The 14,506-nt window shown below is 42.1% G+C and overlaps 1 protein-coding gene across 1 annotated transcript in view; it reads right to left on the bottom strand.

Annotated features, from left to right (window-relative positions):
• Positions 1-1,033: 1,033 nt before the first annotated feature.
• The window catches only part of CACNG1 (calcium voltage-gated channel auxiliary subunit gamma 1), a 28,007-nt gene continuing 14,534 nt past the window's right edge, over positions 1,034-14,506 (bottom strand). Inside the window, exons 2-4 of the mRNA XM_070934747.1 lie at positions 11,023-11,097; positions 3,207-3,344; positions 1,034-2,946 (exon numbers count right to left, since the gene is read on the bottom strand). Coding sequence (XP_070790848.1) covers positions 2,720-2,946; positions 3,207-3,344; positions 11,023-11,097 — 440 coding nt within the window. The 3' untranslated portion in view covers positions 1,034-2,719. The remainder of the gene's footprint in view (positions 2,947-3,206; positions 3,345-11,022; positions 11,098-14,506) is intronic.

Raw genomic sequence — 14,506 nt, 5'->3', positions numbered from 1 at the left:
TCAATATTCAGATGCTTGGAAACTGGCACGTTTTTATGATGGTTGCAGAGTCCCAGGGTCATATGATCACCTTCTGCAACCTTCTGACAATGCAAAGTCAGAGGGGAAACCAGATTCACTTAATTCAACAAATGTCTCACTTAGCAACGTACATTTTGGGCTCAGTTGTGGTCATAAATCGAGGACTGCCTGTAGAGGTAGGGTTAACAGGAATTTGCCATGGGAGATGAAGAGGGGAATGATCGGAGTGTGTTCCGAGTGTGAGGTTAGGAGGGATGAAAAAAATCATCTCCTATAAGAGCTGCCAATCGTCCATTGTGGGTGATCGAGGGACTGCTTTCTGCTGAATAAGCAAAGACATGAGAACGATAAGGCAGCTCCGTTCCTGCAACAAGCTCAATGAATGAGTGAATAATGAAAAGAATTTGCTTTTAAGATTTGATGTGAACTGGGAGGAATCCCTAACAACTTTTTTGTTTCTGCATCAGGCATTTATACATGGCTAATCTAAGATCCTGGGAAGGGAACAAGAAGAAATAAAAGCTTTTCAACAGATTACGCTCTAAGAGGCAAAAGTGAAAAGGGGAGTCTGCAATTGTGAGTTGCAATGCTTATGGGCACGGCTCCTTGCCGGAATAAATTGGCATATTTTTTTTTTTTTGCAAGCTTGTAGCAGTCTAAAGAAATGTCAAAGTATAGGATGAAATGGCCACATGCCAGGTGACAAGAAAAGGTGGGGATTTATGAATCCAAAGAAAGAAGGTGCTACTTATGGAGTAAGCTATTAGTAGAAGCAGCTCACTGTAAGGAAAACAATCCTTAGCTTAATAACCAAAAACCATACACACAATGATTGGATGGGGGATACTTGTGTTGTTAATGATGTCTGTGAAAAAGATCGCAAAATAATAATTGATTTCAAAGGGAATACGAGCCAGCTGTGTGATGTAGCTGCAATAATGCCAAATGCAATTTTAGGCTGCATCAACAGAAGTATAGTTTCCAAATCACAGGAAGTAATTGCTCCATTTTATTTCATTTTGGTCGGATTTCCCACCTCAGAGACTGTATCCAATTGACGCTTTTATATACTGCTCTATACGTTGATATTAAAAATGCGACGGAATATTATAATGACGCTATCTGCTTTATTATACTTTGTTTAGTGATTTTTAAATTGCAAACTGAATCCATATTACACAGGCTGACTGTTAAATTATTCAGTTCTAACTTGTTATAAAAGCAACCACAATATTATTTTTGAGACTAGAAAGCTTATTTCCCTGCCCTTGCTTTCTAAGACAGGTGTCTATAATTTTAGTCCTTGTCTTCTTTGGGTTTGTGGATGTCCAAGGTTTTTTTGGAGGGGGGCTTCTTGGGCAGGTGTTCTTCTGTCACCTGATCTGAAACATTTAGCAATAGCAATATAGCAATAGCATTTAGACTTATATACAGCTTCACAGTGCTTTACAGCCCTCTCTAAGCAGTTTACAGAGTCAGCATATTGCCCCCAACAATTTGGGTCCTCATTTTACCCACCTCGGAAGGATGGCTGGCTGAATCAACCTTTATAACTTCTTACCTCCTGCACTCAACCAGTTTAATAGCTTCTTCTCCTCTACAAATGCTAACCAGGCTGCAAATGCTATGAAATGCTCAAATGTGCCTACTGTGTCTTTTGTTTCTTTTCTCTGCTAAAATCATGTTGGCTATTTGTGGAATGTGACTGCCGCTGTTCTAGAACCGTTGAAGATATTGAATAGCGTTCCCCAATTCGGCCACCATTTGTAATTCACCACCAGCAAAGCCAGCTGATGGGATCAGCTGGGAATTGTGGTCAAAAATATCTGGACAGTGGCAGATGCAGGAAGACTGTAGTTAAAAATATTAGCTGATGATTGGAGCAGATCCCTTGCTGGCTTCCCTCTGCATAATTTGATTTGGTTTTCAAAATCATCATTATTATTCAATTTCCTTGTCTCTGTCATTCCCCAATCATACCAGCTCAACAAATTACTAGCTGACATATAAGAAGTATAATAAAAATCATCACTGTTGACTCTAAGCATATGCCTTAGAGATTCTTCTGTCTTCATGTTATCCAACATCTTTTTTTAGAATCTATTTTTGTAATGTGCTTAATAACATTATGAGTGCCTCCAAATTGGTAGTAAGATTATTTACAGATGGAGGAAAAAAGTATACACTGACAAAATATGATTTAGAGTTTTTTTTCCCTTTGTCATTTCTACGGTTAATCAAATGGGGAAGGAGTCCACCAGATATTTTGGATTACATATCCTATGGGCCTCTGTTAACATGGCCAATTATGAAGGATTAATGGGGCTATAACCCAAAAAATCAAGTGGGCATTCAGGTTGCTTGTCCCTAAAAGAGTGACCACAACTCCTATTTAGACAAATTTTCTCTCTTTCTTAAGTCTATATTTCTATTCAGTGACATTTATACCAACTTTTTCAGGCTGTGTTAACAATCCAGCAGTACAATCAGGCCAAGTCCTTGTACATCTTATCAAAAGAGGTAATCTTCATCACTTCTTTTATCTCAGGATTTTGCATTCAGCTCCTGTTCTCTCAGTAGAGAGAAATGATCCAAAGATATTCCCATACCAACTCCTGGAGGTCATCTCTCTCTATATATAGCTGGCCATTGAGGAGGGATATGATATGGCTGAAGTGGCAACATGAGCTGGCAACACTTAATGCTCTGGCTCGGCATCCATGCAAGTCTCCCATGGGTTCTGTGGCATGCGAGGCAAGGAGATGAGCAGAAGGGCCACTCCACAGAGGAACAGCAAGACGAAAGAGGCACAGGCACAGGCGAAGGACCAGGAGTAGTAGTACTCTATCCAGTCTGTGTCATCACTCGCGATCATCTTTTTGACCGATTGCCTCATAACTTCCACAGATATGATGATACACAGGCCTGGGGAGAGGGGAAAAGAAAGCAGTGAGCAAGGAACGGAAGCCCAAGGCCACTGACTTGTTCTTTCTTAGTTTTACGCTGAACTGAATTCCAGGTTAACTACTAGATATTTCTAGACTTCTGGATTAAACTGGCAGAGCTCTTTGCACCATCACCACCTTCCTTTTAATCATGTTGGTCTTCCACCATCTCCCTTCTTCCCGTCCTACCTAACTGTGACCCATGCAGTAAAGTTGATGTCCCTATTTCTTCCTTCCCACCTGCAAACGTATAGAACATGGCAGCTGGCCTCAAGAGGTAATCCATCTTCTTCCGGAAGGACAAGAGGACACAAATGGTTCCGATGATGGAAAAGCCCACGCTGAAGACGGCAATGGCAGCTGCAGAAATGCTGTATTCTGAAGAGGCAAAAAAAAAAAGGGGAAAGCACTGATGATGTTATCTAGCTTGGTAATGAAATGTCTGCAAGAAAGCCACCAAGCACCCCATCAAAAGGAAATGGTCATTGACAAATCTTCTAATCGCAATGGGGAAGCAACGCAAAAGCAAGAACCTACCACCAGCTATCCAAGGATTGTCCACAGTGGACAGTCTGAAAAGTTAAGATGGTGGTCACAACAGTCAAAGCTCTGCCTGGTTTTTATATCTATGCCACACCGTTCTGACTGCCGTCTATATCCTGGTGGACATCCTTGTGGACTTCTACTATAAGAGCTATGTTTCTGTTCTGAACGGGCTTCCTGAGTCAGTAAAACACACAAGTAGTCCCAAAAACCGTTTTTATTGCAACAGCTGTGAATTCTGTTCATTCACAGTTGAGTCCCAAATAGTTGTAAAGAGTCCTTCGGGATAAGGCTGATAATCACCCACCTTTCTCTCCCTTGTCAATTAGCTGCCAAAGCCTTAATTGACAAAGCCACACGGAGTCCAGAATCAAACAGAGCTTCAGACTTTAAACTGAACAGAATTAACAATGTTGATTCCTGCAAAGGCCCACATGCCTTTGCTCCTCTTTTAAGTCTTATGGGAGGGGCCAATCATCTCCAAGCCCTACTCCCGAGTAATCCCTTTTGTTTTAGCTGTTCTTGCCTTCTGGCAGCTCTGCGCATGCGCGCACTGGGAACAGGCTCCCCTCTGTTCTATGCCTCACTAAGGTCCGACTCTGGAGGCTCCGGAGGCAGCAAGTACCTTCCAGATGACCCTTTCTCTGCCTCTGATGCAGAGCCCTCATCCGAGCCTTCCCCAGACTCCAGGACTGGCCCATGTTCCTCCCCAACCTCCTCACTGTCCGACTCTGCTGCCAGCTCTGCCGGCCACCGGCCGGACTACAACAGTTTCCCTCTGGGCAATCAGAAGGGAAGGGCTTCAGAAATAGGAGAAACGTAAGCTAACTGTGCAATGCATGATGGGGGCCAAGGCAACAATTCAGCCTTAAACGTGAGATAGTGAAACTATGAATGAAATTGTAGTGTTCCTGGTTCAGTGGGTAACAGATTTCCCTTCTTCCTTGTCCGATTTTCTAGGAAAAATCATAATAAGCTCCGGATGACACATTAATTTCTGCTCTGAGAAACGAATATGATATGGCAGGGACAAATCTCTGGGTTCCGAAATAGAACACCACTTACAAATTGAGAAGGAAAAGAGAGGCTATAAATCCCACCTTTTTCTTAATAGCAAAATGGGCAAAGATACAATAATCCACCCGATTGTCTGCTGGTTATCTTTTCACCTTTCTTTTTCAAAGTTTTTACTCAGCTGAACTTGGATATTGGGCATAATCATAGTTGGGAGAAAAGAATTTGGGGACAGCTGCAGGAGAACAGGAGAAAGATTTCTGAGCTTCCCATTTTACAGTCCACATTTATACTGATCCGGCAGTTTTATCTCTTTCGTAGAATTTAAACAGGAAGAAGGCACCTGGGGCTTATGACATATGTATATTAAAAATATTTTTAATTTTAATTTTTTTTTAAAAAAAAAATGCTTTTGAGATGCTTTGTACATTTCTTCTTTCTTTCATTTCATGCATTCACAGGATTTTCTCTGAAGTGAATAATAGCAGATCATTATGATCAAATAGATCACTTCAACAGAACTTGTCTGTGTCTTCTCAAATCCCTGATATTATTATTAGTAATGTAAGAAAAAAAATGAAAAAAGAAAATAATAGGAAAGATAGGAGAGGGAAAAGGGAAGGGAAAAATGTAGGAAAAAGGGGAAAAAGAAAGAAAAAGAGTTCACTTCTGACTCCCTGTTGTTTAATAACATCAAACCTTAACTTTCTGCTTTTAGATAATAGTATGAACTAGCCATTTCTATAACAACAAATCCCAAATCAGTTTCATTTTTTTTCCACCTTGAGCACAAAGTCCAGAAGCGGTTACAAAAGTAGTTGTGTTTTTGTCTTTAATCAAAGCAATCAGTTTAGCCATCTCTGCTAACTCCATCAACTCCTGCAGCCATTCATTCATTGTGGGAATCAAACTGTCCTTCCATTTTTGGGCATAAAGCAGGGGTGAAATCCAGCAGGTTCTGACAAGTTCTGGAGAATCAGTAGCGGAAATTTTGAGTAGTTCGGAGAACTGGCAAATACCACCTCTGCCTGGTCCCAGAGTGGGTTGGGAATGGAGATTTTGCAATATCCTTCCCCCAGGAGTGGGGAGGGAATGGGGATTTTGCAGTATCCTTCCCCTGGAGTGGGATGGGAATGGAGATTTTGCAGTATCCTTCCCCTGCCACGCCCACCAAGCCACACCATGCCCACCAAGCCATGCCCACAGACCCAGTAGTAAAAAAATTTGAATTTCACCACTGGCATAAAGTAATTTTGCTGCTGTCAATATATATAGCACCAAAGTTCCAAAACATTTTTCCGAATCTTTTTCCATTAAACCCCGCAAAAAAGTTTCTGGTTTTATCTTTATATTCATTTTGAGAATCTTTTGTATTAAGATGGGAATCCTACTCCAATATTTCTTTGCTTTGTCACATGTCCCCCGTAAGTGATAAAAGATCCCTTCTTTATTTTTGCATTTCCAACATTCATTTTGAAATATCTTTATATATTCTTGACAACTTATCTGGTGTTAAATACCAACGATACATCATCTCATAAAATTTTTCTTTTAAATTATAATTTAGAGTAACTTTTAAATCTTTCGTCCACATATTCTCCCATTGTTCAAGCATGACATTATATCCAAAGTTCCTTGCCCACTTAATCATGCAGTGCTTTACATGTTCATTCTCCAAATTCAAATTCAATAATAGTTTATAGACCTTGGCAATAATATGTTCATCACTACCGCACAGTAGGATTTCCAATTCATTTTTCACAAAATGAAACCCATCACTCTTTTTGTCTGATTTAAAACTTTCTTTCAATTGTAAATATGTAAACCAATGGCAGATACATCCTTCTGATTCACCTCTTTAGACTTAAGGATAGTTAAAAGATACTTCTTGACCATAAATCCACCAGCCTGGCTTCGCCACCATTTCTTTTCTACTCTATCCCTGCAATTTTTTTCTCAAGGTTTTTCTGGTAAGTGGTTTGCCCTTGCCTGCTTCCTGGGGCAGAGAGAGAATGATTGGCCCAAAATTACCCAAGCTGGCTTTGTGCCTAAGGTGGGACTAGAAGTCCCAATCGCCTGGCTTCTAGCCTCGTGTCTTAATCACTGAGCCAAACTGGCTCTCATTTCAATACAGGTAGCCCTTGAGTTCATTTAGTGACTGTTCAAAGTTACAACGGCACTTTAAAAAGTGACTTATGAGCCTTTTTCACACTTATGACCTTTGTAGTATCCCCATGATCATATGATCAAAATTCAGGTACTTGGCAGCTGACTCATACTTATGACCATTGCTGTGTCCCAAGGTCATGTGATCACTTTTTTTGCAACCTTTTGACTTTGACGAGCAAAATCAATGGGCATGCCGGTTTCACTTAACAACCATGTTACTAACTTATCAACTGTGGTGATTCACTTAGCAACTGTGGCAAGACAGGTTGTAAAAATGGGACAAAACGCACTTAACAAATGTCTCACTTAACAACACAAATGTTGGGCTCAATTGTGGTTGTAAGTGGAGGACTACCTGTAGTAGCAAGCCTATAAAGGCTAACAGTCTATTGAATATACAGACTTGAAAATACTAAGGCGTGAAACATCTGAAGGAGATTCTTGAACTGTAACAAAATAATACAACAAATAAGGATGAGGGTGTTAATTTCCTTACAGCCAGTGGTGAAATCCAAATTTTTTTACTACTGGTTCTGTGGGCATAGCTTGGTGGGCATGGTGTGGCTTGGTCGGTGTGGCAGGGGAAGGACACTGCAAAATCTCTATTCCCTCCCCACTCAAGGGGAAGGATACTACAAAATCCCCATTCCCTCCTCACTCCTGGGGGAAGGATATTGCAAAATCTCCATTCCCACCACACTCTGGGGCCAGCCAGAGGTGGTATTTGCTGGTTCTCCAAACTACTCAAAATTTCCGCTACCGGTTCTCCAGAACCTGTCAGAACCTTCTGGATTTCACCCCTGCTTACAGCATAAAACAAATTGTTTTAGAATACCAGATTAAATTGGGTAATAGTTTGCTTTTTCCTCATGTAGATGAATCGGATGTAAATGATCCTGTCATCTTCTGTTTCATTTCTAGAATCGTCTCCTACAGACACTAGTTAAATTAGGAAGGAGAAAAAGCTCATAGAAATCCAGCTGCTCTAATTTTTCTACCTCCTTATTAGAGATGTTTTGTGGATCCAGCAGAAAGATTTCAAAGACATTTAGAAAACACGCTAACATTCTAGAATAAAATGTGCTTGCAAAGCTCTCGGTATCTCCCATTCTGTCCCAGCAGGGTTTCAGTTCCAGATAAGGTTGGAACTGCCTCCTGCCCATCACATTAATCAACACTTTGCTCTTTAATGTCAGCCAGGCACATGGGGATGCTGAGAGCAGGGCTCGGATACATCTTCTCAATTTCATCATTTCATGAGTCAGCCCTCCATTGCAAAATAACTGTCAAGAGCGGGAAATCAGAAGTCCGGGCAGCTCAAAATGACCTATAAAAAAGATTTATTGCAAGCTTAAGCTCTCTACAAGAATCTGAACTAGTAATGGTCAAAGCAAATTGGTGGTAGATTAAGAGTCAATGGAATTCAAGGTGGACTGGATTTAGATCTCCTGTGGCCATGAAGGGGCTCAAGACTGATGACACATTTGTCTTCTCCCTCACAGTGGTGAAATTCAATTTTTTTTTACTAACGGTTCTGTGGAGGTGGCTTGGTAGGTGTGGTGTGGCTTGCTGGGCGTGGCTTGGTTGGCGTGGCAGGGGAAGAATACTGCAAAATCTCCATTCCCACCCTACTTGGGGCCAGCCAGAGGTGATATTTGCCAGTTCTCCAAACTACTCAAAATTTCCGCTACCAGTTCTCCAGAACCTGTCAGAACCTGCTGGATTTCACCCCTGCTCCCTCAGGCTCAGTCTAGTCAACTTTTACATCAACACTTGCAGGTTCATTAATACAGGGGTCTCCTATCTTGGCAACCCAGTCAGCATAGGAATTCTGGGAGTTGATGTCCACAAGTCTTAAAGTGGCCAACTTTGGAGACCCCTGCCTGCATTTATAAATTCCAGCTAGACTCTTATTTATTTATTTATTTATTTAATTTGTATACCGCCCTTCTCCCAGAAGGGACTCAGGGCGGTGAACAGCCAAAATTAAAAAACATACAAATGCAAAAGTTAAGATAATTAAAAGAATTAAATCATTGGCTACCCAATTTAAAACCCCAAATCCATAAAATTTAAAATCCCAATTAAAAACCATTTAGGCTAGGCTGGCTTGATGAAATAAAAACGTCTTCAGGGCTTTACGGAAGGTCCGGAGGTCCGGGATCAATCGTATTCCAGGAGGCAGCTCATTCCACAGGGCGGGTGCCCCCACAGAGAAGGCTCGCCCCCTGGGGGCCGCCAGCTGACATTGCCTGACCGACAGCACCCCGAGGAGGCCCTCTCTGTGAGAGCGTATTGGCCGGTGGGAGGTTATCGGTAGCAGCAGGCGGTCTCGCAAATAGGTCTTGCCATAGGAGTCATATGTTAAATCATTCTTAAGACTAAAAACAAAGATGTATGACATGCATACCTTTCTTCACAGATACAGCAAGTGAATCTGTTTAAAAATATCACCCCAGAAATAAATTATTAACCCAGAGGGATCATTAAAGCACATTCACTGCACAATTGCAATAAAGCTATTTCAACTTCGCAATGCTGTAATGAAGTATTGGGTCATCCAGATGTACTGCTGAAAGAGTTCACTTACAAATATGAGACTAGGAAAAGCTTTCCTAATGAGAGAAACCTAAGGGCTCTTCTCCCATGCTGAAAGCAGCAAGGGCTGGCTGCCACTCATTTATTCTGAGTAAAGAGGAAGAACTTTGGCGAATTCTTTAAGTGTGATCTTCTCTTAGAACAAATGGAAATGATTCTCATTATATTTAGGAATTTCAGGTCTGGTATTTTCACCATCTAAAAAAGCCTGTCAAGCAAGAAATTCTTATGTGGGTGTAACCCAGTAGTGGGTTTCAAATTTTTTTACTACCGGTTCTGTGAGTGTGGCTTGGTGAGCGTGGCATGGCTTGGTAGGCGTGGCTTGGTAGACATGGCAGGGGAAGGATACTGTAAAACCTCCATTCCCTCCTCACTCCAGGGGAAGGATACTGCAAAATCCCCATTTCCTCCCGATCAGCTGGGACTCGGGAGGCAGAGAATAGATGGGGGTGGAGCCAGTCAGAATTTTTACTACCAATTTTCCAAACTACTCAAAATTTCCGCTACCGGTTCTTCAGAACTGGTCAGAACCTGCTGAAACCCACCTCTGGTGTAATCCAAAGGTGCTTTTTCAAAAGCCAGCTGAACTTTGTTTTTCCTTGAAGAGGCTTTGCTTCCCATCCAAGAAGCTTCTTCAGTTCTTCCCATGCAAGAATCTTCTTGGATGAGAAGCAAAACGTCTTCAAGGAAAAACAAAGTCCAGTTGCCTTTTGAAAAAGCACCTTTGGAACAACCATGACCTGGATGACTGAGAATCTCCATAGACATATGTGGGCAGGGGTGAAATGCTACCGGTTTGGGACAGTTCGCCCAAACCGGTAGTAAAAAAATGCTGAAAAAGTAAAAAAAAAAGTTCCTACGATCGCGCGTTGCTCAGCTGATCTTCGGAACTTTTTTTTTTACTTTTTAAAGCATTTTTAACTACCAATTCCAGAGAACTGGTAGTAAAAAAATGCTTTAAAAGTAAAAAAAAAGAGCAGGAAATCCAAAAGCGTGTGTTTGGTGTGGACTGTGCATGCGCACACAGCGTGTGTCCAGTGCAGACTGCGCATGTGCGTGCATGCAGCGTGCGTCCGGCATGCACTGCACATGTATGCATGCAGCGCGCATGTGCAGGCAGCGAACCGATGGCGACCGGCGGAGGATTTCACCACTGTACGTGGGTGTAAGTTTTCCCTCTGCTCCATCTGATGTATTAAGGTTACCGTTCTCAGAACTGAAAAGTGAAAACGATCATTGGAATAGCTTGCCTCCAGAAGTTGAGGGTGCTATATCACTGGAGTCTTTTAAGAAGGGACTGCAGTGGGCAGCTATTTGTCCAGAATGGCCTAGAGGCTCCTGATTGAGCAGGGGATTGGACTAGAAGACCTACAAGATTAGACTAGAAGACCTACAAGATCCCTCCCAACTTTGTTGTTCTGTATTCTGTCCTGTATTCCATCAGAATTCTCAGTGTTGATGCCAACACAAGTGGAGGAAAGCATGATAAGGAAGACTACTCAATATGTTCCTCCAGAGCTGATGGGGCTGACTTCAGGTTCATCTTTCCATAAGTCTGTGATATGACTCTTCATCTCTTTCATCTGTACCCTTAGACATCTTCCTCCATAGCCGGTTTAACTAACCCATATTTGTTTGGAGCTGGATCCCAATCTGATGAACTGGGTGCGTTTTGGCATAAGGTATATTACTGTTGCAATGCAGAGATTGCCTGCTTACCAATTTTTCTTACCTCGTTGTGTTGATACTTGAAAGATCTCAGTGCTTTCTCCTGAGACAAAGTGTGTGAAATAGGAACAGTTGTACTCTGAAAGGAAGGAGGGGAGAGGAAGAAAACAACAACAAAAAAGTTAATACTTTTTGTCCAAATCAATTCTTTTCATTTTTGTTGAATCCCAAAACAGACAAGGAATACAGAAAATATACAGGGTTTTTATTTAGAATTCAGTCCCATAGGGACTAATGATACACATGGCAGAAAATAATATATGGGGGTGCAATTTCAAAGAGGTTTCTCTTGTTGGCGGCTTTTCTTTTATTTTAAAAGCTGATTTTTTTTTATTAAAGGAAATTGTTTATTCCTTCAAATAAACACTATGACAGGCAGCTACTCTGCACATCCCTTCTCAAATGTTCATTATGTCAGTGAGGTGGGTGGAATCTGAAGCCTTACATCTTCCATCTGTACATTCAGACCTAAAGCAGTGAAATCCTCCATTTCTTTAAATATATCACAAATCTTTTTTTTTTTTTAAACCTTTATTTCTGGCATAGATTTCTCACTTCTTCTATCTTTCAGCCATGTCTACAAGATTGCAGCATGTAATCCATGGCTAGTACTAACCTATACATTTTAGGCAATTACAGGTAGTCATTGATTTACAGCCATTCATTTAGTGATTGTTCAAAGTTACGACGACACTGAAAAAAGTGACTTATAACGATTTTTCACACTGATGACAATTGCAGCATTCCTGTGGTCATGTGATCCAAGTTTGATGCTTGGCAACTGGCATGTATTTATGACAGTTGCGGTGTCCCGGGGTCATGTGATCACTTTTTGCGACCTTCTGACAAGTAAAATCAATGGGGAAGCCAGATTCACTTAACAGCAATGTAACTAAATTAACTATAGCAACAACGGAGGCAAGAAAGATTGTAAAATGGGGCAAAACTCACTTAACAACTGTCTTGCTTAGCAACATAAATTTTGCGCTTATCTTTGGGTTCATCTTGTAGTATATGGAACAAATAAACATTTTGGAAAAGTGGGGTTTTTAACAGTGTCACTGAGTGAGACATTGTTGACCTCACATACACTCAAAGCTTCAGGCAGCCTCAGAAACTCTCAATGTAATCTGGGTTTTAACAGATTACATTTATTAATTGATTAGGTCCTTGTAATCACATGATTTCTGAATCTGAATAACCAACCTATCCCCCCCCCACCTCCCCTCCCCACTTCAATCTAATTTAAAGCCAACATCAGTCTAGTCACCGCCCTGGGCATCTGATGCAGTGAGTTGCAACTCATGAAAGCTTCTGCCTTTTAATTAAATGTGTTTTCACCAGGAATGGTGTTACCAGGCTCCTCCTGATTTTTTTTTTTTTTAACCAGTGTGTTAAAACTACAAGAAATTAGTTTGCAACTGGAGGTCAGGAAGAGATTTCTGACTGTATACAGTGTCAGCCAGGGGTGAAATGCTCCTGGTTTGAACCGGATCGGGTGATCCGATAGCGATCGTGGCCAGTAGTTCGGAGAACCGGTAACGATAGCGGCACGAGGCTCCGCCCACCCGCCCAAGTGTCGTTACTTCCTGGTTTTAACCAGGAAGTAATGTGTTTTTTACCCTCTGCACATGCGCAGAGGGTCTGTGCACGCATATGACACGCGCATGTGCGCGAGTGAAGCAAGCGAGCTTACGCGGCGCATGCACTTCCGAACCGGAAGTGGAAGGTAAGTAGAGTAGATTTCACCCCTGCTGTCAGTCAATAGAACAGGCGGTCACACATACTGTGAGTTGTCCAATGGCTAAAGATGATGTCAAGAAAGTTGTTGGTCATCCATTACCAATGTCCTGATGGAAGTTGGAAGAGATGACCTCCAACCTTGTGAAGCATTGTGGCTAAGCATAGAGGTGAACCTGGATTCCATATGTTGCCATTCTGACACCTTCCCATGACAAACCCCAGCTAACACATTGCTCTCAGGCTTTCATTTGGGCTAATTTCATTGGTTTGCCTGAACCGCTTTTATTGTGCAACACATGAGCAGTTTTGTGTGATTGCTGATCAGCTTTTCTAGGATATTCCCTTGGAGTGAGGAAAATTCTCAGGGATGACTCTCACCCTGGTCACCACTTCTTTCCCCTCCTACCATCGGGAAGGAGATATAGAAGCAGAGCCAGCAGCACGAACAGGCTGAAGAACAGCTTTTAATTCGTGGGCTTTCAGACTCCTGAATGCAAAATAACATCATAAACTACAGTATGTAATACAATGGACTTGCAGGGCCGGTGCAACGTGAAACATGTTCACACTGGTGCAATAGTGTTTTGTTAATATGATTTATTGGGTTAGAGATTTTCTGTCTTCACTGTGAGTTGTATTGTGTTGGAGGGGGCGTGCCCTGAGGGAACTCAACCAATCTCATTGTACATATGTTGTGCACCAACAATAAAGATTTGAACTTGGAGCACAGGTGTCAAACTCGCCATGTCACAGTGCCGTCATGTGATTTTTTTGTGGTATTTTTCCCATTCGTGGAGCTGGGGTGGGCCGCCAGTTTGACACCCCCTGCTGGAGTAATTTAGCAATGAAATTGACTGATGTCTTTCTCTTCCTGATGTCATCTCCATCTCCTTCCCTTCCCTGTTCCAGAACTTTTATTTCACCCGGATCAGGCGAACTGGTAGCGGCAGTGGCAGGAGGCTCCACCCACCCACCCGGACATCTCTGCACATGCGCAGAAGCGTTGCATGCGTGCGAGCATGCGTGCGAATGCGCCCATGAGCGAACCAGTAGCTGCCAAAATTGAAACCCACTACTGATTGAGTCCCATCTCGGATTGCAGACAAACAGCCACTCCTCAGTTTTACTCAGAGTGAAAGCTACAATGATCAATCAAACATCTTCAGAAACTTCCATGACCTTCCTACCTCCCAGACAGAGAGAGGGAAATTGACCACTTTCAGCTTTAGAGACTCAGTCGTTGAAGAGAAGTATCCACTGGTGGGGCAGATGGAGGGGGGGTTAAGGTTTATCCTTGTTACTGTGCCTGTGCTTTCCTAGAAAGCTTCAAGACCATGAAGTCCTCACTTCTGATGTCCATTGTAAGAGAGCTTAGGGGTCCTGGCAGTGAGCAGCAAAAGACTTACTGTGTTTTGCCAAAAATAAGACTTATATTTTTTTGAACCCTGAAATAAGTGCTTGGCCTTATTGCCATGTGCTCAAAAGCCCGATTGGGCTTATTATCAGGGGATGTCTTATTTTGGGGGAAACAGGGTAGTTCTCCAAAGCCCCATTCCCTGCAAAGCCCCTGTTCGGAGCAGAGGTCAGAGCCTTTGGTTTCTACCCACAGAGGCCTATAGTTGTCAGATATTAGGTCAACAAGGATTTTTTATGGAACTACCTGGGCTGACAACTTCATTAAATCAGGAGGTAACATTGTCACCCCAGAAGACCATATTAATAGCCCTGCTCTGTCCACCCTTATT

Source organism: Pituophis catenifer, unplaced genomic scaffold (genome assembly GCF_029215685.1).
Source record: "Pituophis catenifer annectens isolate HBS135680 unplaced genomic scaffold, rPitCat1.0.hap2 SCAF_2, whole genome shotgun sequence".
Taxonomy (NCBI): Eukaryota; Metazoa; Chordata; class Lepidosauria; order Squamata; family Colubridae; genus Pituophis; species Pituophis catenifer.
This window is presented reverse-complemented; position numbering and strand designations above follow the sequence as displayed.